This window comes from Mobula birostris, chromosome 5 (genome assembly GCF_030028105.1).
Source record: "Mobula birostris isolate sMobBir1 chromosome 5, sMobBir1.hap1, whole genome shotgun sequence".
Classification (NCBI taxonomy): domain Eukaryota; kingdom Metazoa; phylum Chordata; class Chondrichthyes; order Myliobatiformes; family Myliobatidae; genus Mobula; species Mobula birostris.
This window is the reverse complement of record NC_092374.1, coordinates 57,451,176-57,478,994: the sequence shown is the minus strand read 5'-3', so window position 1 is coordinate 57,478,994 and position 27,819 is coordinate 57,451,176. Positions and strand designations below refer to the sequence as shown.

The 27,819-nt window shown below is 39.2% G+C and overlaps 1 protein-coding gene across 2 annotated transcripts in view; it reads left to right on the top strand.

Annotated features, from left to right (window-relative positions):
- The first annotated feature begins 8,370 nt into the window (after window positions 1–8,370).
- Window positions 8,371–27,819, top strand: part of fktn (fukutin) — a 33,732-nt gene continuing 14,283 nt past the window's right edge. The window contains exons 1-6 of one of the 2 annotated variants that reach the window (XM_072258050.1): window positions 8,371–8,427; window positions 11,612–11,745; window positions 20,038–20,097; window positions 21,290–21,487; window positions 23,683–23,948; window positions 27,564–27,696. In XM_072258050.1, coding sequence (XP_072114151.1) covers window positions 11,641–11,745; window positions 20,038–20,097; window positions 21,290–21,487; window positions 23,683–23,948; window positions 27,564–27,696 — 762 coding nt within the window. In that variant the 5' untranslated portion in view covers window positions 8,371–8,427; window positions 11,612–11,640. Of the gene's footprint in view, window positions 8,428–11,611; window positions 11,746–20,037; window positions 20,098–21,289; window positions 21,488–23,670; window positions 23,949–27,563; window positions 27,697–27,819 lie in introns of both variants that reach the window. The other variant, XM_072258049.1, reaches the window with a different exon arrangement.

Sequence of the window (27,819 nt, the reverse complement as noted above, 5' to 3'; positions counted from 1 at the left end):
CCTAGCACTAAGTTTTACATTTCAGATAATTAGCATTTCCAATGTACACTCAGTGGCCACTTTATTAGGTACAGGAGTAGAACCCAGTGTGGTTTCTGCTATCAACACACATTAAAGTTGCTGGTGAATGCAGCAGGCCAGGCAGCATCTCTAGGAAGAGGTACAGTCGACGTTTCAGGCCGAGACCCTTCGTCGGGACTAACTGAAGGAAGAGTTAGTAAGAGATTTGAAAGTGGGAGGGGGAGGGGGAGATCCAAAATGATAGGAGAAGACAGGAGGGGGAGGGATGGAGCCAAGAGCTGGACAAGTGATGTTTGCCAATCAAGTCCTTCCTCAACCTTCTACACTCCAAAGAATAAAGACCCAACTTATTCAACCTTTCTCTGTAACTTAGGAGATGAAACCCAGGCAACATTCCAGTAAATCTTCTCTGTACTCTCTCAATTTTGTTGACATCCTTCCTATAATTCAGTGACCAGAACTGTACACAATACTCCAAATTTGGCCTTACCAATGCCTTGTACAATTTCAACATAATATCCCAACTCCTATACTCAATGCTCTGATTCATAAAGGCCAGCATACCAAAAGCTTTCTTCACCACCCTATCCACATGAGATTCCACCTTCAGGGAACTATGCACCATTATTCCTAGACCCCTCTGTTCTACTGCATTCTTCAGTGCCCTACCATTTACCATGTATGTCCTATTTTGATTAGTCCTACCAAAACGTAGCACCTCACATTTATCAGCATTAAACTCCATCTGCCATCTTTCAGCCCACTTTTCTAACTGGCCTAAATCCCTCTGCAAAATCCCTCTGCAAGCTTTGAAAACATACTTCATTATCCACAACTCAACCTATTTTAGTATCATCTGCATACTTACTAATCCAATTTACCACCCCATCATCCAGATCATTAATATATACGACAAACAACATTGGACCCATCACAGATCCCTGAGGCACACCACTAGACACTGGCCTCCAATCTGACAAACAGTTATCCACCACTACTCTCTGACATCTCCCATCCAGCCACTGCTGAATCCATTTTACTACTTCGATATTAATACCTAACAATTGAACCTTCCTAACTAACCTTCCGTGTGGAACCTTGTCAAAGGCCTTACCGAAGTCCATATAGACAACATCCACCGCTTTACCCTCGTCAACTTTCCTAGTAACCTCTTCAAAAAATTCACTAAGATTTGTCAAACACGACCTTCCACATACAAATCCATGTTGACTGTTCCTAATCAGACCCTGTCTATCCAGATAATTACCATCTCTAAGAATACTTTCCATCAATTTACCCACCACTGACATCAAACTCACAGGCCTATAGTTGCTAGGTTTATAGATAAGGAAATTTCCAAAGAGAGAAATATACTAGTTAATAGACTACATAATTAAAACAATTACATCACCTGGGCAATGTGCTCAGAGAGCCAATGAAAAATGAGAAAGGTGATAAACCATTAGTTTAACTGCTATACCACTTTCTGGCTGTAAGTGGGGACAAACTACCACATACTGTGAAAAATACATCAGTTTGGGGACTGTTTTGTTGAGGATATCGGCTCCATCCACCAAAAGTGGATTACCTGATGGCTAATCATCTTAATTCCTATCCCCATTCCTGTTTCGACATGTCGATCCATGGCGACCTCTCTGCTATGTTGAGGCCACTGTCAGGATGGAGGAGCAACACCTCATATTCTGTCTAGTTAGCCTCCAACCTGGCGACATGAACATCGATATCTCCTTCCGGCAATTTTTTTCACTCTTTTTTTCTTTTTCCTTCTCCCTTCCATCTTCTTCCATTCTCCACTCTGTCCTCTTACCTCTTGTCCTCACCTGCCTATCACCTCCCTCTGGTCCCACTCCTTCTTCCCTTTCCCCTATGGCCCACTCTCCTCTCCTGTCAAAGTATTACTTTAAAAGGATTAAAAATATTATATATGAATGCACAGAGTATAAGCTTGAGGCTCAGTTGGAAATTGGCAAGTATGATGTTGTGGGAATAACAGAGACATTGCTGCAAGAGGACCAGGGCTGGGAAATGAATATTACAGGATATACATCCTATTGAAAAGACAGACAGGTTGTCAGAGGAGGTGGGTTGGCTCTGTTGGTGAGGAATGAAATTCAGTCACTTGCGAGGGGGGACATAGAATCAGGAGATGTAGGGTCAGTATGAATAGAACTGAGAAACTGTAAGGGCAAAAAGACCCTGATGGGAGTTACCTACAGGCCCCCAACAGTAGCCTGGATATAGGGTGCAAGTTAAATCAAGAGTTAAAATTGGCATGTCGCAAAGGTAATTCTACGGTTGTTATGGGGGATTTCAACATGCAGGTAGACTGGGAAAATCAAGTTGGTCCTGGACCCCAACAAAGGAAGTTTGTGGAATGCCTCAGAGATGGATTCTTACAGCAGCTTGTATTACAGCCTGCCAGGGAGAAGGCAATTCTGGATTTAGTATTTTGTAATGAGCCAGATTTGATAAGGGAACTCGAGGTAAAGGAGCCATTAGGAGGTAGTGACCATAATATGATAAGTTTTAATCTACAATTTGAGAGGGAGAAGGAAAGATCAGAAGTGTCAGTATTACAGTTGAATAAGGGGGACTATGGACCCATGAGGGAGGAGCTGGCCAAAGTTGACTGGAAAGATACCCTAGCAGGGATGACAGTGAAACAACAATGGCAGGTATTTCTGGGAATAATACAGAAGGTGCAGGATCAGTTTATTCCAAAGAGGAAGAAAGATTCTAAGGGGAGCAAGGGGCGAACGTGGATGATAAGGGAAGTCAAGGACAGTATAAAAATAAAAGAGAGGAAGTATAACATAGCAAGAATGAGCGGGAAGCCAGAGGATTGGGAGACTATTAAGAAGCAACAGAAGATAACTTAAAAGGCAATACAGGGGCAAAAGATGAGGTACAAAGGTAAGCTAGCCAAGAATATAAAGGAGGATAGTAAAAGCTTCTTTAGGTATGTGAAGAGGAAAAAATTAGTTAAGACCAAAGTTGGGCCCTTGAAGACAGAAATGGGTGAAATTATTATGGGGAACAGGGAAATGGCAGACGAGCTGAACAGGTACTTTGGATCTGTCTTCACTAGGGAAGACACAAACAATCTCCCAGTTGTAATAGTGGCCAGAGGACTTAGGGTAACAGAGGAACTGAAGGAAATTCACATTAGGCAGAAAATGGTGTTAGGTAAACTGATGGGACTGAAGGCTGATAAATCCCCAGGGCCTGATGGTCTGCATCCCAGGATACTTAAGGAGGTGGCTCTAGAAGTCGTGGATGCATTGGCAATCATTTTCCAATGTTCTCTAGATTCAGGATCAGTTCCTGTGGATTGGAGGGTAGCTAATGTTATCCCACTTCTTAAGAAAGGAGGGAGAGAGAAAACAGGCAATTATAGACCAGTTAGTCTGACATCAGTGGTGGGGAAGATGCTGGAATCAATTATAAAAGATGAAATAGCGGCATATTTGGATAGTAGTAGCAGGATAGGTCTGAGTCAGCATGGATATACGAAGGGGAAATCATGCTTGATTGATCTGTAATTTCTTGAGAATGTAACTATGAAATGGACATGGGAAAGCCAGTGTACTTGGACTTTCAGAAAGCCTTTGATAAGGTCCCACATAGAAAGTTAGTGGGCAAAATTAGGGCAAATGGTATTGGGGATAGGGCAAACACGAGGAAATCTGCAGATGCTAGAGTTTCAGCAACACACATAAAAGTTGCTGGTGAACGCAGCAGGCCAGGCAGCATCTCTAGGAAGAGGTACAGTCGACGTTTCGGGCCGAGTCCCTTCGTCAGGACTAACTGAAAGAAGAACTAGTAAGAGATTTGAAAGTGAGAGGGGGAGGGGGAGATCTGAAATGATAGGAGAAGACAGGAGGGGGAGGGATGGAGCCAAGAGCTGGACAGTTGATTGGCAAAAGGGATATGAGACGATCATGGGACAGGAGGCCTAGGGAGAAAGAAAAGGGGGAGGGGGGGAAAACCCAGAGGATGGGCAAGGGGTATAGTGAGAAGGTCAGAGGGAGAAAAAGGAGAGAGAGAAAAAGAATGCGTGTGTATAAATAAATAATGGATAGGGTACGAGGGGGAGGTGGGGCACTAGCGGAAGTTTGAGAAGTCAATGATCATGCCATCAGGTTGGAGGCTACCCAGACGGAATATAAGGTGTTGTTCCTCCAACCTAAGTGTGCCTTCATCTTTACAGTAGAGGAGACCGTGGACAGACATATCAGAATGGGAATGGGACGTGGAATTAAAATGCGTGGCCACTGGGAGATCCTGCTTTCTCTCGCAGACAGAGCGTAGGTGTTCAGCGTAATGATCTCCCAGTCTGTGTCAGGTCTCGCCAATGTATAGAAGGCCACATCGGGAGCACTGGACGCAGTATATCACCCCAGCCGACTCACAGGTGAAGTGTCGCCTCACCTGGAAGGACTGTTTGGGGCCCTGAATGGTGGTGAGGGAGGAAGTGTAAGGGCATGTGTAGCACTTGTTCCGCTTACAAGGATAAGTGCCAGGAGGGAGATCGGTGGGGAGGGATGGGGGTGGGTACGAACGGACAAGGGAGTCGTGTAGGGAGCGATCCCTGCGTAAAGCAGAGTGGGGGGGAGGGAAAGATGTGCTTAGTGGTGGGATCCCGTTGGAGGTGGTGGAAGTTACGGAGAATTACTGTATATGTTGGACCTGGAGGCTGGTGGGGTGGTAGGTGAGGACAACAGGAAACCTATTCCTAGTGGGGTGGCAGGAGGATGGAGTGAGACCAGATGTGCGTGAAATGGGGGTGATGCGTTTGAGAGCAGAGTTGAAGGTGGAGGAAGGGAAGCCCTTTTCTTTAAAAAAGGACATCTCCCTTGTCCTGGAATGAAAAGCCTCATCCTGAGAGCAGATGCGGCGGAGACAGAGGAATTGCGAGAAGGGGATGGCATTTTTGCAAGAGACAGGGTGAGAAGAGGAATAGTCCAGATAGCTGTGAGAGTCAGTAGGCTTATAGTAGACATCAGTAGATAAGCTGTCTCCAGAGATAGAGACAGAAAGATCTAGAAAGGGGAGGGAGGTGTCAGAAATGGACCAGGTAAACTTGAGGGCAGGATGAAAGTTGGAGGCAAAGTTAATGAAGTCAACGAGCTCAGCATGCATGCAGAAAGCAGCGCCAATGCAGTCGTCGATGTAGTAAAGGTAAAGTGGGGGACAGATACCAGAATAGGTTTGGAACATAGATTGTTCCACAAAGCCAACAAAAAGGCAGGCATAGCTAGGACCCATATGGGTGCCCATGGCTACACCTTTAGTTTGGAGGAAGTGGGAGGAGCCAAAGGAGAAATTATTAAGAATAAGGACTAATTCCGCTAGACGGAGCAGAGTGGTGGTGAAGGGGAACTGGTTAGGTCTGGAATCCAAAAAGAAGCAGAGAGCTTTGGGACCTTCCTGATGGGGGATGGAAGTATATAGGGACTGGGCATCCATAGTGAAAATAAAGCGGTGGGGGCCAGGGAATTTAAAATCATCGAAAAGTTTGAGAGCCTGAGAAGTGTCACGAACATAGGTAGGAAGGGATTGAACAAGGGAGGATAAAACCATGTCGAGGTATGCAGAAATGAGTTCAGTAGGGCAGCAGCAAGCTAAGACAATAGGTCTACCAGGACAGGCAGGTTTGTGGATCTTGGGTAGGAGGTAGAAACGGGAAGTGTGGGGTGTGGGAACTATAAGGTTGGTAACAGTGGATGGGAGATCCCCTGAGCGGATAAAATCGGTGATGGTGTGGGAGACAACGGCCTGCAAGCAACAGACATAAAAGTTGCTGGTGAACGCAGCAGGCCACAGCAGCATCTCTAGGAAGAGGTACAGTCGACGTTTCGGGCCGACGTTTGGAGGTAGGGTACTGACGTGGATAGAAAATTGCTTGGCAGACAGGAAACAAAGAGTAGGGATTAATGGGTCCTTTTCAGAATGGCAGGCAGTGACTAGTGGGGTACCGCAAGGCTTGGTGCTGGAACTGCAGCTATTTACAATGTACATTAATGATTTAGATGAAGGGATTAAATGTAATATCAGCAAATTTGCAAATGACACAAAGCTGGGTGGCAGTGTGAAATGTGAGGAGGATCTTATGAGAATGCAGGGTGACTTGGACAGATTGGATGAGTGGGCAGATGCAGTTTAATGTGGATAAATGTGAGGTTACCCACTTCGGTGGCAAGAACAGGAAGGCAGATTACTATCTGAATGGTGTCAAGTTAAGAAAAGGGGAAGCACAACGAGATCATGTTCATCAGTCACTGAAAGTAAGCATGCAGGTACAGCAGGCAGTGAAGAAAGCTAATGGCATGTTGGCCTTCATAACAAGGTGAGTTGAGTATAGGAGCAAAGAGGTCCTTCTGCAGTTGTACAGGGCCCTGGTGAGACCACACCTGTAGTATTGTGTGCAGTTTTGGTCTCCAAATTTGAGGAAGGGCATCCTGGCTATTGAGGAAGTGAGGTTCATGAGGTTAATTCCCGGGATGGCGGAACTGTCATATGTTGAAAGATTGGAGCGACTGGGCTTGTATACACTGGAATTTAGTAGGATGAGAGGGGATCTGATTGAAACATATAAGATTATTAAGGGATTGGACACGCTAGAGGCAGGAAACATGTTCCCGATGTTGGGGGAGTCCAGAACCAGAGGCCACAGTTTAAGAATAAGGGGTAGACAATTTAGAGTGGAGTTGAGGAAAAACTTCTTCACACAGAAGGTTGTGGTTTTGTGGAATGCTCTGTCTCAGAAGGCAGTGGAGGACAATTCTCTGGATTCTTTCAGGAAAGAGTTAGATAGAGCTCTTAAAGATAGCAGAGTCATGGGATATGGGGAGAAGGCAGGAAAAAGGTACTGATTCTGGATGATCAGCCATGATCACAGTGAATGGCGCTGCTGGCTCGAAGGGCTGAATGGCCTACTCCTGCACCTGTTGTCTATCGTCTGTCATTCCTTCTTCTCCAGCTCATTACCTTTTCCACCCACATGGCTTCACCTATCACCTCCTAGCTTGACCTCCTTCCCTTCTCCACACCTTTCTATTTTGGTGTCTTCCATCTTCCTTTCCAGTCCTGATGAAGGGTCTTGGCCTGAAGACCCTGACACGTCGACTGTTTGTTTATTTCCATAGATGGTGCCTGACGGTTGAGTACCTCCAGCATTTTGTGTGTGTTGTTATGGATTTCCAGTAAATGCAGAATTACTAATGTTTATGATGTGAAATCTATTGTTTTGTTGAAGTAGTACAGTGCAAAAACACAATATTAAAATAATTATTTCACAAAACACTATTATTTTGTCATTTAATCACTCAGTACAGCTTTCCCATTTCATTTCTCTGTACATTCTAACATGTTTTCCTCAAACTTTTCTAAATTCTGATGGAAGATTATCAACGAGAAATGTTTCTCATCCATAGCTTTTGATGATCCCTTTTCACTTGTATTATTTGAAAGATGATAAAAAGCAGGGCACTTGCAGGTTTTGTGAGTTCAAACATAACAGTGGAACACACAAGATGCTGGAAGAACTCAGTGAGTGGGCTGGGGAGCCTGTATGGAGAGAAATGGACAGTCAACATGTTGAGATGATACTCAGTTGTGCTAACACCCTGGGAAAGTAATTGTATTCATTTGAGACATTCCATTATTGCCTACAAACTACAGAGACAACATAAAATGAGAAACATTTATAATACGAGATAAAGAGAATGATCAGTGGATCACGAACAGCTTTGAAAGGAGTGAAACAACAGGCTGGATTTTAGTATTCAGTGTTGATTTGGCAGAAATACAGTGAAAAGTGGTGGAGGTGGAGTGGCAGGAATTCCATAAGGGTTAGAAGCCTTTCAGATGGGAAGCCTATAGACAAAGGTTCAGGGAACTGAGATACTATCGCTCATGGGTCTTCATGATTTGGCAAGTGAAGTAGATGTTGAATGGGGAGGAGGAGAAGAGTACATAATGATTGTGATGGTGATGCGCTCTGAGGGTAAGGGAGGAGGGGTGGGGATAGAGGGCGTTGAAGCAGGTGGAGGCAGTGGGAAGGGGAAAGGACGGTAGCAAGGAGAATTGAAGGGCAAAGGTAAGGAAGAGATGAACGGAGGGGGAAGGTTGAGTGTCGCCTGCATGGTGAGAGGCCCTGATGGGCTGGGGTGTGAGAAATAGGAACTGGTTGGGACTCCCGTATTACACAGACAGACAGACTCGACCCTCCCGTATTCAAAGCGCAAACACTTACACTACCCGCCTACGTACCGAGATCTCGCGAGAGCGCCGCGCCAGAGCTCGCGAGAGCAGTAGCGCCGGGGGCGGGCCCTGGTTGCTGGGAAACGGATGGGACCCGTAGCGGGAGCTGGCCGGCCGAAGGTAAGCGGTAGTTACCGGGTTTAATGAGTAGTGTCTGGGGTGGTCGGATAGAATCCTCTGGATTCCCAGGGCCACGGGGCAAGGAGTGTAGGAGCGCTAGAGTGCTCGGTCAAAGGCGGTAGGAATCCCCGCTAGCCCGTCACTCCCTCCTGCAGGCCACATCTCCCTCCAGAGGTGAGGCTGTGGTTTGTATGGCAATTCGCGAGATGCCGGAGGAGCTCGGTAGGTCAGGTAGCATCTTTGCAGAGCACAGTGACGTTTCGTATCGAGACCCTTAATCTGCCTGTTTTAGAGTTGCGACCTAATGCCTCGCCTTAGTAGTAGTAGACCTAAACACGCATTGATGGCTGTTGTTAATGACGCCTTGCCAATTTATCCCCACTCTCACCCCCACAGCACAACCAAATGTGTCCTTATCTTATATATTCTTTCCCTACTATTTTGTACAGGTGACCAGATCAGGTTAGTTTGTTGTCATATTCATCAGGATGTAGTGGAATTTCTCGCTCGCCTGAAGCTCACGGAGTTAGCAGTGTACGTGGTGGTAATAAATACAACAATAAATAAACCGACAAGCACAAAATGATGGAACGCTGCAAAATGAAATGTTAAAGTGACAACGTAAGCTAGAATTAAGCGTTCAAGAACGTCGAGGGATATATGAGGGGGTTGATTGCTTCAGATCACTGATTGCAGTCGGAAAGACGAACATTCTTCAGCCTGCTCATCTGGGCTTTCTTTAGAAGATAGAAGAGAAAAATAGAGACTGGAGTGAGGGGAGTCCTAATAATACCGTTAGCCTTCCTAATGTAAGGCGCCGTGATAATAGGTTGGATGGAAGGACATGAGGAGCAGTTTACAACCCTTTGCAAGTTCTGACAGTCTGGAGCAGAGCTGTTGTCATACCTCCCCATCAGGATGCTTTTGATAGCACTTGTGTGGAAGTCTGAAAGAATGCTGATCTATCTGGAGCAAAAATCATCTCTGGTTAAGGCAGCAGTTTGCACCATTTTGCTGTTTCACACTTATATTTATTATTACCATGTATAGTGTGCTCTGTGAGCAAACATCAAATTTCATTGCACCTTGCTGTATGTGATCAGTAACACTTCATCCCCCTTTCTGTTCTTTTGACCCAGTAATCTTAAATCTTGATACTGGTTCTCCTTTCACTTGCTAGAGTGCAGGGAAAACTATCAAAGCCCCTCATAAATTTGAACTTCAATTAAATATTATTTTAACTTGCTCTATCCTCAGAAAGTGCTATGGTTTTTGCTAGTTTCTGAATACATTTGCAATTTCCTGGTGCTGCCTTCTTTCTTATTTATTCAAGAAAGATAGTAGTGATAAGCAGCGTAATTACAAGCCTGTGAGTCCAATGTCAGTGGTAGGAATGTTACTGGAAGTTTCTGAGGAATAAATGAATCTACACTTGGAAAGGTTTATGGGAGATCTAATCCAAAATTAGTGTGCTAAGAGGCTGAAGGTGGACAGCCAGTCTTGTAATCAGAAGCATGACACAAATAGTGTACCGTAAATTAGTGGTGAACACTTACTGTTTATTGTATACATTAACAAGTTAGATATGAATATCGGAGGTATAATTAGTAAGATATTGGATGACAAATATTGGTGGTATTCATAGTGGGGTAGTTGGTTTTAATCTACAGTATGCTATTGATCAATTGGTAAGATTACAGATTGATAGCAGATGGAACTTAATTTTGAACACTGAGGTAATGTACTTTGGGAGGACTAATAACAGCAGATCATGCAACAGTGAGTGGTAGGCCCTAGAAAGTATTGAAGAACAGGAGTACAAGTACAAGGATGACCAGATAGCGTCACCAACCAACAGTTAAATTTTGCAGACAGCTCACTAAACTACTGGATACTCTAGTAGATATACTTCTGAACTGCAGCCTGTAATTTCTCTTTTAAGGATGCTCTTTTGAACTGACTAAATGACCACCTAAGGGATTTAGCAAACTAGACTCTTGGGAGTGCAGGTACGGCTGGGGCAACCATTGCTGGAGGTGGACACTGTGTCGAGGCCTGATGGCAAAAGGCAAGCTCATGGTTGGTTTCATTACTCCATATCGATAAAGTCGAGCAAGGTTAAAAAAGTTGAGAACTAGAGTGGAAAACGTACGGGTGTTCAGCATCGTCTGCCTGCATTTGACTGGTCTCCCTCTCCTCTTGTGTCAGGCGGAGGTGAAGGAGTCTTGGGTCCCATGCTGCCAGGCTCGGAAGCAGTTGTTGCCTGTAGCCATCGGGCACCTGGACGGGCTTCACTCAGCTCAGTGATGAACAGGCTCCATTGCTGTGGACTCTGCAGTTCACGTTCCGTGTGTTTTCGTTTACTTTGTTTTTTTACTCTTTGCGTGATTTGATGGAAGTGTCAAGGCTGAGGATGAAGGTTGAACTAATGTTCAGCTCACTGCTGTACGAGATTTACTGGGTTCAGCGCTGACTGGCTCTGCGGTTATGGTCTGCAGCTATCGGACTTCTGAACTGGCTTAACTCACCTCAGTGCTGATCTGGCTCTGACTGTGGACTCACTTTCGGGACTCTGTGTTTTTATTTGTTTACTTTTTTATTATTTGCATGATTTGTTCTTTTTTCACACATTGGGTGTTTGACAATGTTTGTTATGTGGAATTTTTTAATAGTTTTGAGGTTGTCTACAAGAAAACGAATCTCAAGCTTATATACTGTGTATATACTTTGATAATAAATGCACTTTGAACTTTGATCCTTGAAAGTGGCTGCACAGGTAGGTGGTGAGGGAGGTGCCTGGGGCATTGGCCTTCATTTGCCAGAGCATAGAATAGAAGAGCAAGGAGATTGTGATGCAACTTTATAAAATTTGTTAGGCTACAGTCTTGAGACTGTGTGTAGGTTTTGCCACCAAACAGTTGGAAGGATGAGATTGCACTGAAGTGGGTACAGATGAGATTCACCAGGATGTTGCCTGGGATGAGGGCATTTCGGTTCATCAAGACCTGTATTCAAAAACTGGATAGTTTTTCAAAACGACGAGAGATTGTGTTTGCAGGGTACTTATGATGACTTTAGTTTGCGTCATTTGGTGGCTGAGCGCTAAGGAAGATATTAAAATTGCAGCAGTGGATTAAGGTTATTGGAATCTTTGTAGTCATTGAAGGCTTTTATTTTCCCCCAGGAGCTGGAAGACGGCACAAACAGCAATCAATGGCTCGAATCAGTAAAACTGCAATATTGAGCTTGCTGTCTGTGATGAGTTCAATCTTTCTGTTATTTCAGCTGTATTATTACAAACAATACTTCTCAACAAAGGCAAGTGCATTATATTTCCTTTTTCAGTCATTTTGACTCTAAAATTGTTGTGAAGTGGAAGCACTGAATTTTCATTTTAAAAATCTTTTTATTGATACATAGTCTTCTACAGCTTTAAAATGGTACAAGATTACAGCAAATTAATATATTAAAAGGCATCTGTTAGTCTTGCAAGACCATGGATCTGCGCCTGGAAAGTCTTCACTCTCCACGGCTCAGGCCTGGGCAAGATTGTATGGAAGAACAGCAGTTGCCCATGCTGCAAGTCTCCCCTCTCCACGACACCAATGTTGTCTAAGGGAAGGGCATTAGGACCCATACAGCTTGGCACCGGTGTCGTTACAGAGCAATGTGTGATTAAGTGCCTTGCTCAAGGACACAACACGTTCCCTTGGCTGGGGCTCGAACTCATGACCTTCAGGTAGCTAGTCCAATGTCTTAACCACTTGGCCACGTGCTCACAAATTAATATATATACAGTTAACAAAGCTGAAGAAAAGAAACTTATCAAAAAAGAATAATATGACAATGGAAAAAATATTTTTTATGAAGAAAAGAAGGAAAAAGAGAACCCCAACTACTAAAAGAGGAAAAAAAACAGTAACTACAAGAGAAAGAAAAGGAAAAAAGAGAGGAAAAAACCCATTAGGAACCAACTCCCGGAGCAATACGACTTATAATCATCTATATAAATAAAGAAGAAAAATCATCAACCACCAATTCACATTTATATAAAATAAGATTGGAAGGAAACCATATAAATTAATTCAAATTAAATGATAATATTTGGCAAAAGAACCCTACCTTCTCTCAAAATTGAATCAAGGATCAAAAGTTGTACTTCTAATTTTTTCCAAGCTAAGACATGACATTACTTGACAAAACCATTGAATTAATGTAGGGACAGAGGTATCTTTCCATTTCAATAAAATAGCTCTTCTTGCCAATAATGTGACAAATGCAATTACATGTTGGTCTAAAGATGAAATACCCTGAATATTGTGTGGAACTATTCCAAATAAGACAGTCAATGTATTAGGTTGTAAATTAATTTTCAGAGCTTTAGAAATTGTAGAAAATAAAGATTTCCAAAAAGACTTTAATGAAGAACATGACCAGAACATATGTGACAAAATGGCTACGTCAGTTTTACACCTATCACAATAATTGTCTATGTTAGGAAATATTTTAGATAATCTCTCCTTTGTTAAATAATAATGGTGAACAATTTTAAATTGAATTAAACAGTGATTGGCACATATCAAAGAAGAATTAATCATTTTCAAAACTCGCAACCAATCTTTATTAACAAAGGTCATATTAAGTTCTCTCTCCCAACCTTGTTTAATCTTTAGTAAGAGGTTATCTTTTTGTAGTAAAAATAAATTATAAATTCTACCAATGGAACCTCTCACTAAAGGGTTCATATTTAAAGTAGTATCCAACAAATCAGATTCTTGCTTAAATGGAAACTTAGATAAGTATTTTTGTAAAAAATGTCTAACCTGAAAATATTGTAGGAAGTGTGTCTGAGAGAGAGAATATTTGCTAACTAACTCTTCAAAGGTCATCAATCGACCACCACAAAATAAATCTGCAAAAGAACAGATCCCGTTATTTCTCCATAAGAGAAAAATGGGATCGGTTATTGATGGTTTAAATAGAAAATTTCGATATAAAGAGCTAGACAATTTAAATTGTTTCAAATTAAAAGAGTTACAAAACTGAAGCCAAATCTGTAAGGACTGTTTAATAACAGGGTAGAGATTTAAATCTGGAATTTTAGCAAGTTGTAAAGGTAATGGAGCTCCTAGTAATGAGGTTAAATGAAATTGTTTGATAGCTTTTAATTCCAAATCAATCCAAGCTGGTTTTTGGCTCTTATCGAGCCAATATAGCCAAAAACATAATTGTCGAATATTAACAGCCCAATAATACAATCTTAAATTAGGCAGTGCAAGTCCACCATCTTTTTTAGATTTTTGTAAATGATTCTTATTAATTCTTGGTTTTTTATTATTCCAAATAAAGGACGAAATAATAGAATCAATTTGATTGAAAAAATTTTTAGTTAAAAAGATAGGTATATTTTGAAAAATATATAAAAATCTAGGTAAAATCATCATTTTCACGGCATGAATACCACCTATTAAAGAAAGTGTAAGTGGGTTCCATCTAGAAAATAATTGTTTCATGGAGTCCATTAAAGGAACTACATTAGCTTTATAAAGATCTTTATATTTTTTAGTAATGATAATACCTAAATATTTAAAAGAATTCACAATTCTTAATGGAATATCGTTATAACAGGAGCATTTAATGGAAACAATCACTTTTATTTAAGTTGAGTTTATATCCAGAAAATTTTCCAAAATCATTTAATGTTTCCAAAAGATTGGGAATAGATTCTTCAGGGTTCGAAATATAAACCAAAAGATCATCTGAGTAAAGAGAAATCTTATGTGTGGTCCCATTTATAGAGATACCATGAATATTTTTAGCTTCACGGAGTGTTATACCCAAAGGCTGCAGTACAAGATTAAATAATAAAGGACTTAATGGACATCCTAGTGTAGTACTTTGTGAGAGTGAAAAAAAGGAGACCTGAAATTATTAGTAATAACAGTAGCAATAGGATTCTTGTAGATCATTTGAATCCACTTATTAAAATTATTACCAAAGCCAAATTTTTCTAATGCATTAAACAAATATGTCCATTCAACTCTATCAAATGCCTTTTCTGCGTCAAGAGAAATAACACATTGGGTATCTTGGATAGTGATGAGTATATAATGTTCATCAATTTCCAAACATTGGAGAAAGAGTAACGGCCTTTAATAAAGCTTGTTTGATCCGTAGAGATCATTTTAATTAAAATAGTTTCCAACTGGTTGGCCATTATCTTAGAAAGAATTTTTGGGTCCACATTTAATAGCGAAATAGGTCAAAGTGATGAACATTCAGTAGGATCTTTATCTTTCTTAAGGATTAAGGAAACAGAAGCTTAATTGATTATGGCTTAATTGAAATTTGGAGACATATGCATCCTAGTGATAGAGAATATTCCTTTTTCTCACATGTGCATATTAAATATTCGAGAATCGACTATTTTATAGTCGACCCTTGACTTCTATTTAATGTTCAGAAATGTGAATAGGGTGCAATTGTTATTTCTGATCACACTCCCTTAAACTTAATATTTGATTTGAAAGATGTTGCTTCTACAAGACCACCTTGGCATTTTCCAGAACGTGTTACAAAGCTCAGAGTTTGTTGAGTTTAATGAAACTCAGATAAAAGAGTTCTTTCTCTTTAATAATACAGGAAATATCTCAAAGTTAGTTACTTGGGATACATTAAAAGCTTATTTACGTGGTTAGATTATTTCGTATTTAGCTAAGCTGAAGAAACAGACAAGAATGGAATTAGATAAAATTTCTAAACAAATTAAAGAGTTAGATAACATCAAGCCAATTTCTTGAAATATTGGTTTGTATAAAAGAAGAGTGGAATTACAATCACAATATAATTTATTATTAACTTATCCTATTGAAGGATATTTGTTTAAATTGAAAAGTCAGTTTTGTATTTTTGGGGATAAAAATAATAGGCTCTTAGCTTCCCAATTAAGGGCAGCTAGGGCTAAAAGACAAATTTTTAAGATTCGTAAAGATAATGGGGATATAGTAAGTAATCATGAAGACATTAATAATATTTTTCAGGACTTTTATTCCGATCTTTATAAATCTCAATTTCCTGCAGACTCCTCCAAAGTGAAGGCTTTTTTTTACATAAGATTAAATTTCCTCAAATTACTGTTGAAGATCAACAGATCCTTGATTTTCTAATTACTGAGCATGAAATTCAGAAAGCTGTGTTGTCAATGCAATCAGGTAAAGCTCCTGGACTTGATGGTTATTCGGTAGGATTTTACAAAAAATTTGAAAAATTACTTTCTCTTTCTTTTCAAAACTTTTTGTTGTATATATATATATATATATATATAGGAAAAATAACATGAGTACATCGAAGTAACAACACTTACAATGCCTCAAAAAAAAATCATCTTAAAGATTGAAAACAAAATTTTGTGATAACAAAAAAACTACTAAGCAGGAAAGTGAGAAAAAAAAGAGAACTCGTTAGGTATACAACCCCGGAGCCATGCGTCATATAAAAAGCTTCTAAAAATAAACATCAAACTGCCAGCAAGAAAAGAAAATATACTAAAAGAGTTTACAATTAGATCGTGGAAAAATTATATCAATTAACTCAAATGATAATAACGAGCAAATGAGCCCCATCTTTTCTCAAAATCAAATAAAGGTTCAAAGGTTTGACTTCTAATTTTCTCCAAACTAAGACATAGCATCACTTGAGAGAACCATTGTGACAAAGTGGGAGCTGATGTATCCTTCCACTTCAACAAAAAGCTCCCTCCCAGCTATCAATGTAACAAATGCAATAACATGTTGGTCAGACACAGAAATACCATGAATATTTTGAGGAACTATTCCAAAAAGCACTGTTAATTTATTAGATTGTAAATTAATTTTAAGTGCTTTAGAAATTGTCAAGAAAACCGACATCCAGAACTGTTCCAATATAGAACAAGACTAAAACATATGTGTCAGTGTAGATATCTCAGTTTTACATCTATCACAATGACTATCAACATTAGGAAAAATTTTAAAAAGTCTCTCCTTTGTCAAATGATAATGATGTACAATTTTAAATTGAATCAATGAATGGCTAGCACAAATTGAAGAAGAGTTAACCAACTTCAATATCCGCATCCAATCCTCCATCATAAAAGTCAAATTAAGTTCCTTTTCCCAATCCTGTTTAACCTTAGACAAAGGACGCTTATCCTATTGTAATAATAAATTATAAATTCTTCCAATAGAACCCTTAATCAAAGGGTTCATACTCATAATAGTATCTAACAGGTCAGCCTCCAAAATGTAAGGGAAATTACTTAAATATTTTTGTAAAAAATGTCTAACTTGAAGGTATTGCAAAAAGTGTGAATATGAAAGAGAATATTTATCAGTTAATTGTTCAAAGGACATCAATCTATCTTCTTTAAATAAATCCAAAAAAGAATTAATACCTTTATTTTTCCAAAGTAGAAAAATTGGATCACTCGAAGAAGGTTTAAAAAGGTCTCTCTTTATGTTGATGATTTATTGGTTTATATATCTAACCCTGACGAATCCATTCCTGCCCTGTTAAAATTATTTAATGAATTCGGAGGTTTTTCAGGATATAAAATTAATTTTAGTAAAAGTGAATTATTTCCTTTAAATGATTCTGTTTCTATATATGATAATACTCCTTTCAAAGTTTCAGACTCTTTTAGATATTTAGGTATTATAATTACTAAAAAATATAAGAATCTTTATAAAGCTAATTTTGTTCCCTTAGTAGACTCTATGAAGTATTTATTTAGTAGATGGAGTCCACTTACATTTTCACTTGTTGGTCGTATTCCTATAGTTAAAATGATGATTCTACCGAAATTTTTACATTTATTTCAGAATATTCTTTTTTTGACAAGGAAGTTTTTTGATCGGATTGATTCTATTATTTTATCTTTTATTTGGAATAATAAAAGACCAAGAATTAGTAAATGTCATTTACAAAAATTGAAAAAGGATGGCGGTCTTGTTTTGCCTAATTTTAGAATGTATTATTGGGCTGTTAATCTGCGATATATGTCTTTTTGGTTATACTGGGTTGATAAGACTGATTGGCCAATTTGGGTAGATCTGGAACTAAAAGTTGTAAAACAGTTTTATTTAACTTCGTTATTGGGGGCTCCTTTACCTATGCAATTAGGTAAAGTTGTTAATTTAAACTTATATCCTGTGATTAAGTATTCTTTACAAATTTGGCTCCAGTTTCGCAATTCTTTTAATCTTACAAAATTCAAACTTTGTAGTTTAATTTACCGAAATTACTTTTTTTAATAATTACCTTCTCCATATCTTTTGGAAATATTTCATGAATCTTTTGAGAAGGGTAATTGACCTCCTTTTTAGGAAGCACTGAATTTTAAGACAAGGTGGAACCTTCACCAGATGTCTCAGTAAAACAATTTTGTTTTCCCATGCCTCCCTACTTTTTTTTGGCACAAAAACTACAAATATTGTGAATTTTGATTTCAGTCACACTTGCAGATTTATAGCCCCTGAAAATTATTTTGGACATTTATACAGATAGTTTTATCTCTGATTGAAACATGCTCACACTTGCCCGTTATGCTGCTGGCATTTAAGGGCAGCAATGAAGATCCTTCGTTTCTGGTGGTGTTTAGAGCTTCCTTCATTGTGCCAATAGCTTGCTGTCGGTTTTCACTCATGTCTGCCGTGAAAGTCCTGGGTGGAGCCTAAGTAATACCATCGCACTCAGATGTAGAAGGATTCTTCATTGCTGTTTCTGTAACAGTTTTGTTTTACCAGTCAGGTTGTTAGTCCTGAGATGAATCCCCAAACTTGGGGAACTGGTGGACCACTCTTAGTCTGTCCTTTACCCTTTGACCTGTTTGTCATGGGTGACCCTACCAAGAGCCAAAGCACAAAGCCCTGACTCCAGCCAACATAGCCCTACGGGTCATTGAAGCACACAAGCCTCCAAATAATGACAAGGTTGTGGTCCTCTTGGAAGAGATACACTCACGTTTATCAATAAAGATTAATTACATTTTTTAAAAAATGGAACTTAGCCCGATTCCTGTTCGCCCAACAAATTCAATGCTTCTTTAAGTATCCATGTATTTATCTAAATTTTTAAAAAATGTTATTATCATATCTGCCTCAACAATTTCCTCTGGCAGTTCTTACCATATACACACCACCCTTTGTGTGAAGAACTTGTCCCTCAGGGCCTCTCACCTTCAATCTATGACCTCTAGTTTTCAGTTCCCTTATTGAATTATTGAAAGTTATGGAACTAGCATGGTGGGCATGGACAGCTTGGAATGAAGGGCCTCTTTCTGTGTTGTATTTTCTGGCTCAATGACTCAAATGCCTTTTTGGTTTTAAAGTTCTCAAACACGTTTTCAGTGTAATCCATTGTTTAGCCCACATCCATTTTTAAAACACCTCAGCCTTGCTGGAGATCTCTGCATCTTAAATTCTGACCCTTTGATCATTTTCCCCCTATTTACCTACTCTGCTATTGACAGCTCTGTCTTTAGCAGGCAGGTCCTAGTCTCTGGCATTTCCTCAGGTTCCCCTTTTGTTCTTTATGTCTGCTCCTTGGACAAGATTTCTAATCAGCTGGCTTACTATTAACTGATGTGGCTTCCCTGAGGTGAGTTGGGACTTCTTGGAAATATTAAAAGAAGTTATAGTCACTGGAGAAAATACAGAACTTTATGCTTTTGTAATTTATTAAAATGTCTTAAATATGAAATCTAGACACCACAAGTGATGTGCCCACAAATGTGTGTTGTCAGTGATATTTTAATAATTAATGTTTTGTTCATTGCCTTTGTCCATAAAATTATTGACTGATTTTTGCAGCTATTACAAGATATCTTTATATTTTTAGATTTCTGATTGTTTAATAAGTTGTGCTGATCACAGTAAAGTATTCATGAAGGACTTATGAAAGAAATTGGCTTACAGGATAGATGAAAAATATAGCGCTCCTTTGTAATGTTTTAGTAAAAATTAAAGCAGCCACTAGAGGACGCATCTTAACAATGAAAGTCAAATGCTATATTGTAAAAGAGCTTGTGCATTTTAATGTGGAGCCTTACTCTTCTGCTAATGAAGTCCTATTCAAAAATCATGACAGTTTTGGTTTTCTAATCTGAAAGTCTATTCACATTGACTTCCAACTACACATCACCCAGGTTAAGTATTTCATCCTAACTTTCAAAGCTCTCAATGGGTTTACTTTTCTAATCGCCTCTTGTTCTACAACCCTTCAAAATTTGTGCAGCAGCTAAACTTGACCTCACGCACATCCCTAATTTTAAACTGTTGTCTCCAAAGTTCTAGATTCCAAGGTGCTAAAATCTGGAATCCTCTTATAAATGTCTCTCTCCCTCTTTCCTTCTTTAAGACATTTTAAAAACTACTTTTAAAAAAAATGTTGGTTACTCTTTATAATGTCTCCTCAAGGCTTCTGTTTGGTATTTCTTTGATGCATCTCAGAATATTTTGGCATATAAAAATTGCAATGCAATTATAATTTCTTTGCAAGTTGTAATACTGTGACATGTACACAGAGGTGGATTTGCTCATCATTGGTTTAACAAAATGTTTTGGCTTATTTCAGAATGGAGCAGACACTTCTGATTTCAAAAAGAGTTATTCCTCGGAAGATAGCGTGCCCTGGGTATGTAGTTTTTTGGACAGACTACAATTTCGTGATTTTATAGAGAGTAAACACACATTAGTAACATGCACACATGAGATTCTGCAGACGTTGGAAATCTAGAGCAACACATACAAAATGCCAGAGGAACTCAGCAGGTCAGGCAACATCTATAGAAACGAATAAATAGTTGACATTTTGGGCCAATGGCAAACATGGATTGTTTATTCCTTTCCATAGATGCTTTCTGACTACTAGGTTTTTGTAGCATTTTATGTGTGTTATTTAGCATCTTCTACTTTATCTCATCTAAGCTTCTCAACTGTTTGTGGAAGTTTTGCATCATTTTGTCAGTATTTTTCTGCTTGTGACTATATTTAATGTTTAATTGAAATTCACGTCTTTTAAGAAATTTTGGAATGCTTGCTTCATTAGTGTAATATATTAAGATTTGTTAGTCTTATTGTTAAATCTGATGCTTTACTCTGGACTTGTATCCAATCTTGATGTGTGTAAACTTCAGAGCTTGTGAATTGCTGTCACTGGCATTAAAGTGTACTACGCTTTGATTGGCCACAAATACTTTATACTTTATTGTCGCCAAACAATTGACACTAGAACGTACAATCATCACAGCGATATTTGATTCTGCGCTTCCCGCTCCCTGGATTACAAATATTAAATATTAAAAATAGTAAAAATTAGTAAATATTAAAAATTTAAATTATAAATCATAAATAGAAAATAGAAAAATGGAAATTGAGGTAGTGCAAAAAAACTGAGAGGCAGGTCCAGATACTTGGAGGGTATGGCCCAGATCCAGGTCAGGATCCGTTCAACAGTCTTATCACAGTTGGAAAGAAGCTGTTCCCAAATCTGGCCATATGAGTCTTCAAGCTCCTGAGCCTTCTCCCAGAGGGAAGAAGGATGAAAAGTGTGTTGGCTGGATGGGTCGTGTCCTTGATTATCCTGGCAGCACTGCTCCTACAGCGTGCGGTGTAAAGTGAGTCCACGGACGGAAGATTGGTTTGTGTGATGTGCTGCGCCATATATATACATCTTCTTTCTATTCCATATCAGATGAAGTATGAACAAGTGCTTGATAGTCATAGTTTTGATCAAAGAAGTTTAATTTGGTATATGGAAGTGTTGTTTAGTTTCTGCCTGGAGGGCTATTGTAATTCTATTAATGCTGATGTCTGTTTTATTCCAGAAAGTGGTCAAAAAGTTTCTTGGCTTGGTATCAACCCACAACATTCCTTTGTATTTGATTGATCCTTTGGTTTTGGGACAAATGAATGAGAATATTCACAAGGACACAAGCACAGCCAGTGGTCTAAGCTGCCAGTATCTGTGCACTCCCAGAGAGGTTACCACATTTGCACTGTTGGGCAGATTCTGGAAAAATGAAGTGAGTGCAAGTAATTTATTGATACGATGATAAAAGACACCTAGTGGGCATCATAGGACAATCAGATAGAAGAAGCAATTTTGCCTCATTTTCATGAGGTATTATATTTAATGTTTTGGATTCAGAATTGCAAATAATAAAAAAAGCTTAGAATTATTAAATATGGATTTAGTAATTGGAAGCTCATGTTTCTATAATAGAAAGAAAGCAGGTTTGAAGCCCACATAGACAAAAGAGACTGCTCATGTTGAAAATTGAAGCACAAAACGATCTGCTGAAGGAACTCAGCATCACCTGATCATTTATGGGCTGGGTGTGGGGGAAGGAATTGACGTTTTGATAGTTTGAATTGAGGCACTGCAAACCCATATAATTCTTTCATCTGAGCAATAATTGGGAAGGGTAGGTAATGGGCACAGAGAATTTCTGAGTTAATTGAGGAGAGCTAGCACAGATTTGACAAGCTGGTTGAATTTTGTGGTGAGAAAATGGGGAATATTGAGGGATTGAAGTAGCTGTTGTAAAATGGATTTGTCGAAGATATTTGATAAAGCCCCACACAAAAGATTGGTCAGCAAAATATTTGGCTCATGATATTAAAATTCCGCTGCAGGATGGATAGGAACTTATCAGAGAAGCTGAGAATACATTTATGCCCTAAAAACACTCATGGGTATACGCTCAGAGTGAGAATATACTTTAGGAAAATATCTGCCTGATTGTATGCAGGGAACCTGACACTTGCGGCAATGAATGTTGTTGTTGGATGGGTTGGTCAAATGGTGCAACAGCTAAGATGTTGGATTAGGGCTCCAGCTTGGCCTGTCCATAACCTTTTGGATATGATGCTGCTATTTGCTGGAGATCAGTACCAGATTATTAGTTTTGTTTTTTCTATGTTAATGTCTTCGGCATAAGAGTGTAGGATAGAACTTCAAATTTGCAAATGAGCAAAGCCTGAAAGTGTAGTAAATGAAGAAGATGGCTATTGACTGTGGATTACAGAATGTGAATTCAACTATCTGATCAAATTTAATACAGTAATTTGTGAAGTGATATACCTTGGGAAAAATAACAAAGATTAAATGACACAATTTCAGAGGATGTACAGGAACAATGCAGTCTGGATGCGTATGTGCATATGTCTTTTAAACTGCCAAGTAAAACGTATGGGATTTATAATTACTGCAAGGGAGTTATGTTGAATGTGTGAAAATACTGGTTTATCCACATCTGAAGTTCATAGGAACTTTAACAAGGATATGGAGGTCCTTAAGTGGGATGGAAGATATTTAAAAAAACAATTCTAAGACTAAGCTAGTTCAGGAATTGGGTTAGACTAGGGAAACTGGGGATTTCAAAAAAGTAATTGGATAGGGGCTTGAAAGAGGAAAATTTGCAGTGAAACTGAAAGGAACGCACTGATGGGATTGTTGCACTAGGAGATCACATGGACTCAATTAACTGAATAGTCTGTGATGAAGCAGTCCTATGGTTCTAAACCAGATATTAATTTTATTGATTATCAGGTGTTTTACTTGTGTGTTAAATGATTTAATATCCACTTGCGTACATATCAAGCTCTATATAGCTAGATGTAATGGTTGATTCAAAACTTGTCAAATTTTAAAAACTGAAATGCTGCAGATAAGAGCGTAAGGATTAAGCTTTTCGGCTTATTGAGTCTGCACTGCCATTCAATCATGGCTGATTTTTATTTCATCCTCATTCTCCCACCTTCTCTATAGACTTAATCTTATCAATCAAAAACCTATCAATCTGTCTTAAATACACCTTCCACAGCCCTCTGTGGCAACAGATTCCACAGATTCACCACTTGCTAGCTGAAGAGATTCCTCCTTATCTCAGTCCTAAAGATATCCCTTTATTCTGAGGCTGTGCCCTTGGATTCTAGACTCGGAAACTAATGGAACATTGTTATGGGGTGAATTATGCATTTTATTTGTTTTTGTATAATTTTGTTTATCACATATTTAAGTTTCCTCTAATTCTGTTTAGTTAATGGTAACCTTCTTGGCAAGATGCCCTGTGGCTTTGGTGAATGAAAAAGAACCTCTTGCACAGTTTTTTGCTGTCTTTCAAACGGTGTTTGAAAAGTTTGTTGGGAGATTTGGACTGTCATGCTACTGGACTATTCAAAACTATTCTTTCAATTCACTGAGGTGTTCCTGAAGAGAGAAGCTGAAGAGCAGGGTTTCCAGTGGATGGAGCTAAGTGGTAAAGATCCACGACTGGCTGGAATGGATGGTCTTTCTGGAACTGAGATTCCACTACACTACATCTTCAAGCTGCAGAGTCACGCCATCCACCTGGTGGTGTTTTATGAGAGGAGCGGTAACTACCTCTGGCACGGGCAGTTGCGGCCGAAGCAAAATGCAGACAAAATGTTCATACATTTCCGAAAATTGCACTTTGGTCGTTACCCTGGAGCCTATAACAAGTAAGAGTAAACTGTGTGATCAAAGATTTGCTTTACTCATCAAAATCTAGATCTCATTTTAAAATTCAGAGTATATGTGGTTCTGTGATAATGCATGTTTTCATAATACATTTGGATAGCCAAAGTTGACTTTCTTGTCATATGCATAAGTACACGTATGCACAGGGGCAATAAAGTGTAATTGCAGCAGCATCACAGGCACATAGCATGTAAGCAGCATTCACAAGAGGAACATAAATTAGACAAACTTTTCCCATAAAAAAGCAAAATTAAAACAAAAGAACTCAATTTTAGTACAAACTGATCAAAGTTATCATAGCTTTGCTAACTGTAGTGATTAGGGTTTTGTAGGTTGGCTCAAAAACCAAATGATTGAAGGAAAGTAGCTGTTCCATCAGGCAGAAAGTACATAAGCCTAAGGAGCAGGGTTTATTGTGTTATTTTTTAGGCTTCTGTACCTCTTGCCTGATGATAACTGCAAGAAGATGGCATGTCCTAGATGGTGAGGGTCTTTGATGGATGCTGCCTTCTTGAGGCAGTGCCTCCTGTAAGTACCAATGGTGGGGAATGATATATCCGTGATGTATTGGGTAGAGTTCTCTACTCTCTGCTGTTTCTCGTATTTCTGTGCACTCCCACTTGATAAATTAGGAATCACTATCTCTATTAAATGGGTGGAATTGATTATAATGTGAATTCAATCAGGAACTAGAGAACTAAAGAGTTACTTTGGAAATTGATGAGCAGAAAAAAATAGTTGTCTTGAGTCTGAAAATACCTGTTTGTATGTAACCTTCCTGCAGCAATTAAGCACTATTGTCTCTTAAGATTACAGGCTGATAGTTTAATTGTTCATTGAAAATTGATAATTGGCTTTATTGACACTTTTGCAAATATATTATTAAGCAATATAACATACAGCCTTTAGGATTTTTAGCTTGCAGTTACAGAATAAATTTAAAGCCGTAGGTTTTTGAAAACAAACTTGGATTATTTACTCAGGAGCATCAGAGACTGAGGGGAGATATGACAGGTGTCTAAAATGGTAAGAGCCATTGATAGATTAGAGATGTACAACACTAAAGGACATTAAGGTGAGAGGGGAAAATTTAAGGGGGATGTGTGGAGCAAGTTTTTTTTTCCCACATATTGGTAGGTGCCTGGAATGGGGCGGTAGTGGAAACACATGCTATAGTGGAATTCAAGAGCCTTTTAGATGGAAGCATGAACGTGCAGGGAATAGAGGGATATGGATCAGGGGCAAGCAGAGGTTTTGTTTGATTTGGCGTAGACATCGTGGGTCGAAGGGGCTCTTGCTGTGGTGTAATGTTCCATGTTCTATTAAAGGTTTATAGGCTTAAGATCAGAGGTAGAGAAAATAAAATGAATTTCAAGAGCATCTATGGAGAGAAATAAATGTGGTAACCTGCCTCAATGACTATCATCCAGTAGCTCTTATGTCCGCAGTGATGAAGTGTTTTGAGAGGTTGGTGATGAATCATATCAACACCTTCCTGAGAAGCGTCTTGGATCTACTCCAATTTGCCTACTGGCCCAACAGGTCTGCAGCAGGAGCCATTTCATTGGCTGTTCACTCAACTCAGGAACATCAGGATGCTCTTTATTGACTACAGCTTGGTATTCAATACTATTATCCTCTCAAAACTAATCAATAAGCTTCAAGACCTTGGGCTCAATACCTTCTTTTTGCAATTTGATTCTCGATTTCCTCACTTGCAGATTCCAGTCAGTTCGGATTGGCAATAACATCTCCTCCACAATCTCCAGCAACACAGGTGCACTACAAGGCTATGTGCTTAGACCCTGCTCTACTCGTGTCGCTTTACACTTCTGACTGTGTGGCTAAGCATAGCTCCATTGCCATATTTAAGTTGCTGATGACACCACTGCCGTGGGCCAAATCCGAGGTGGTGACAAAGGAGGGAGTCTGAAAATCTGGTTGAGTGGTGCTACAACAACAACTCAGTGTACACAAGACCAAGGAGCTGATTATTGATTTCACAAGGAGGAAGCCATGGACCATGAGCCAGTCCTCATTGGGGGATCAGAGGTGGAGAGGATTAGCAACTTCAAATTCCTAGGGGTTAACATTTTAGAGGACCTGTCCTGGGCCAGTACGTAAGTGCATTTATGAAGAAAGCACAACAGTACATTATTTCCTTAGAAGTTTGTGAAGATTCAGCGTGATATCTAAAACTTTGACAAACTTCTACAGATGTGTCATGGAGAGTATATTGACTGGCTGCACCACACGCCGGTATGGAAAAACCAGTGCCCTTGAACGGAAAGTCCTGCAGAAAGTCCAACCAGTCCATTGCGGGTGAAGTCCTCTCCACCATTGAGCACATCCATACTGAGCGTTGTCACAAGTAAGCAGCATCATTGTCAGGGACCCCCACCACCCAGATTGTGCTCTCTTCTCGCTGCAGCCATCGGGAAAAAGGTACAGAAGCTTCAAGACTTGCACTACCAGGTTCGGGAACAGTTCTCCTCAACCATCAGGCTCTTGAACCAGAGAGAATAACTTCTCTTGACTTAATGTGCCCCATTACCGAACTGTTCCCACAATCCATTGACTCTTCATCTCATGTTCCAGATATTTGTTGTTTATTTATATATTTATTATTAGTACTTTTTTTTATCTTCCTTTTTGTATTTGCACAGTTGGTTGCCTTTTGCACACTGGTTATCACTCTGTTGGTGCAGTCTTTGATTTTTTTTTAAAGGTCATTGGATTTATTGACTATGCCCGCAAGAAAATGAATCGCAGGGTTGTATATGGTAACATATATGTACTTTGATAATAAATTTACTTTGAACTTTTTAAACAGTCGACATAAATGTGGCCTGATCTGCTGAATTCCTCCAGTACTTTGTGTGTGCGATGGTATTTGATTTATTCAATTTTATTTGGGCTGTATATTTTACATGGACAATAATCCAGTGGGCTTCACAGTTATCACATGGAGCTTCTTAAATAAACTTTATTGTGCAAAATCAGACTTGGCGGCACCAGGTAATGTCAGCCAGGGAGTCCTGGTACCAAACATGTTCATTTGTTATCATTGATAACATAATGCATAATTGAACATGCACACCGTGACCATGTGAGTTTACCCTGAGGCTTCAAATTTCACCCACATCTCAAAGCTGTACTGGTTAGTGGTTAATAGGCTACTGTGAATTTCCCTCAATGTAGGTGGGAATCACATTGGATGGGCCTGTGGGCATATGTTGTGGCTTCGCAGTGACACTTTTGATAGTGGTTTTCTTTAAGCTCCAGTGACCTGGGCTTTGATTCTAAACTAAAGTGCTGTTGCTGTGGAGTTAACATGTTCTCTGTGACAGGGTTTTCCTTCAAGTATTAATGGGCATGCTTGGAAAGAATAGGTTATATGGAATTAAGTAGATTGATGGTATTGCTCAAAGAGCTGGTGTGGATTCAATAGGCCAAGTGGCCTCCTATGTGATGAAATTATTTCATATCTTCTTTTACTACATAAGGAAATATGGAAAAAAAATTCAAATAGGATGGAGTAAAGAATCCAATTGCTTAACCATAAATATATTTGTTTTTTTTATGTATATATATAGACCTGAGCTACACCTAGCTTTAGTTGATGGACTGGAAATCCATGTCCCTAAGGAAATAGCACACTTCCTTGAGGAGTTTTCTCACTCCAGGTTTGTTGAATGTAGATACAAGGAAGCAAAGATGTTTTATCAGGTTAGTATGATGAAAAGGTAATTCTGCCTGGGTAATTCATTTGTTTTTGACAGGAAGTTTTAAAATCTAAATGAATTAACTATTTGTGTAGAAGTAAATCAAAATAATTTTGGTCAGAAATTG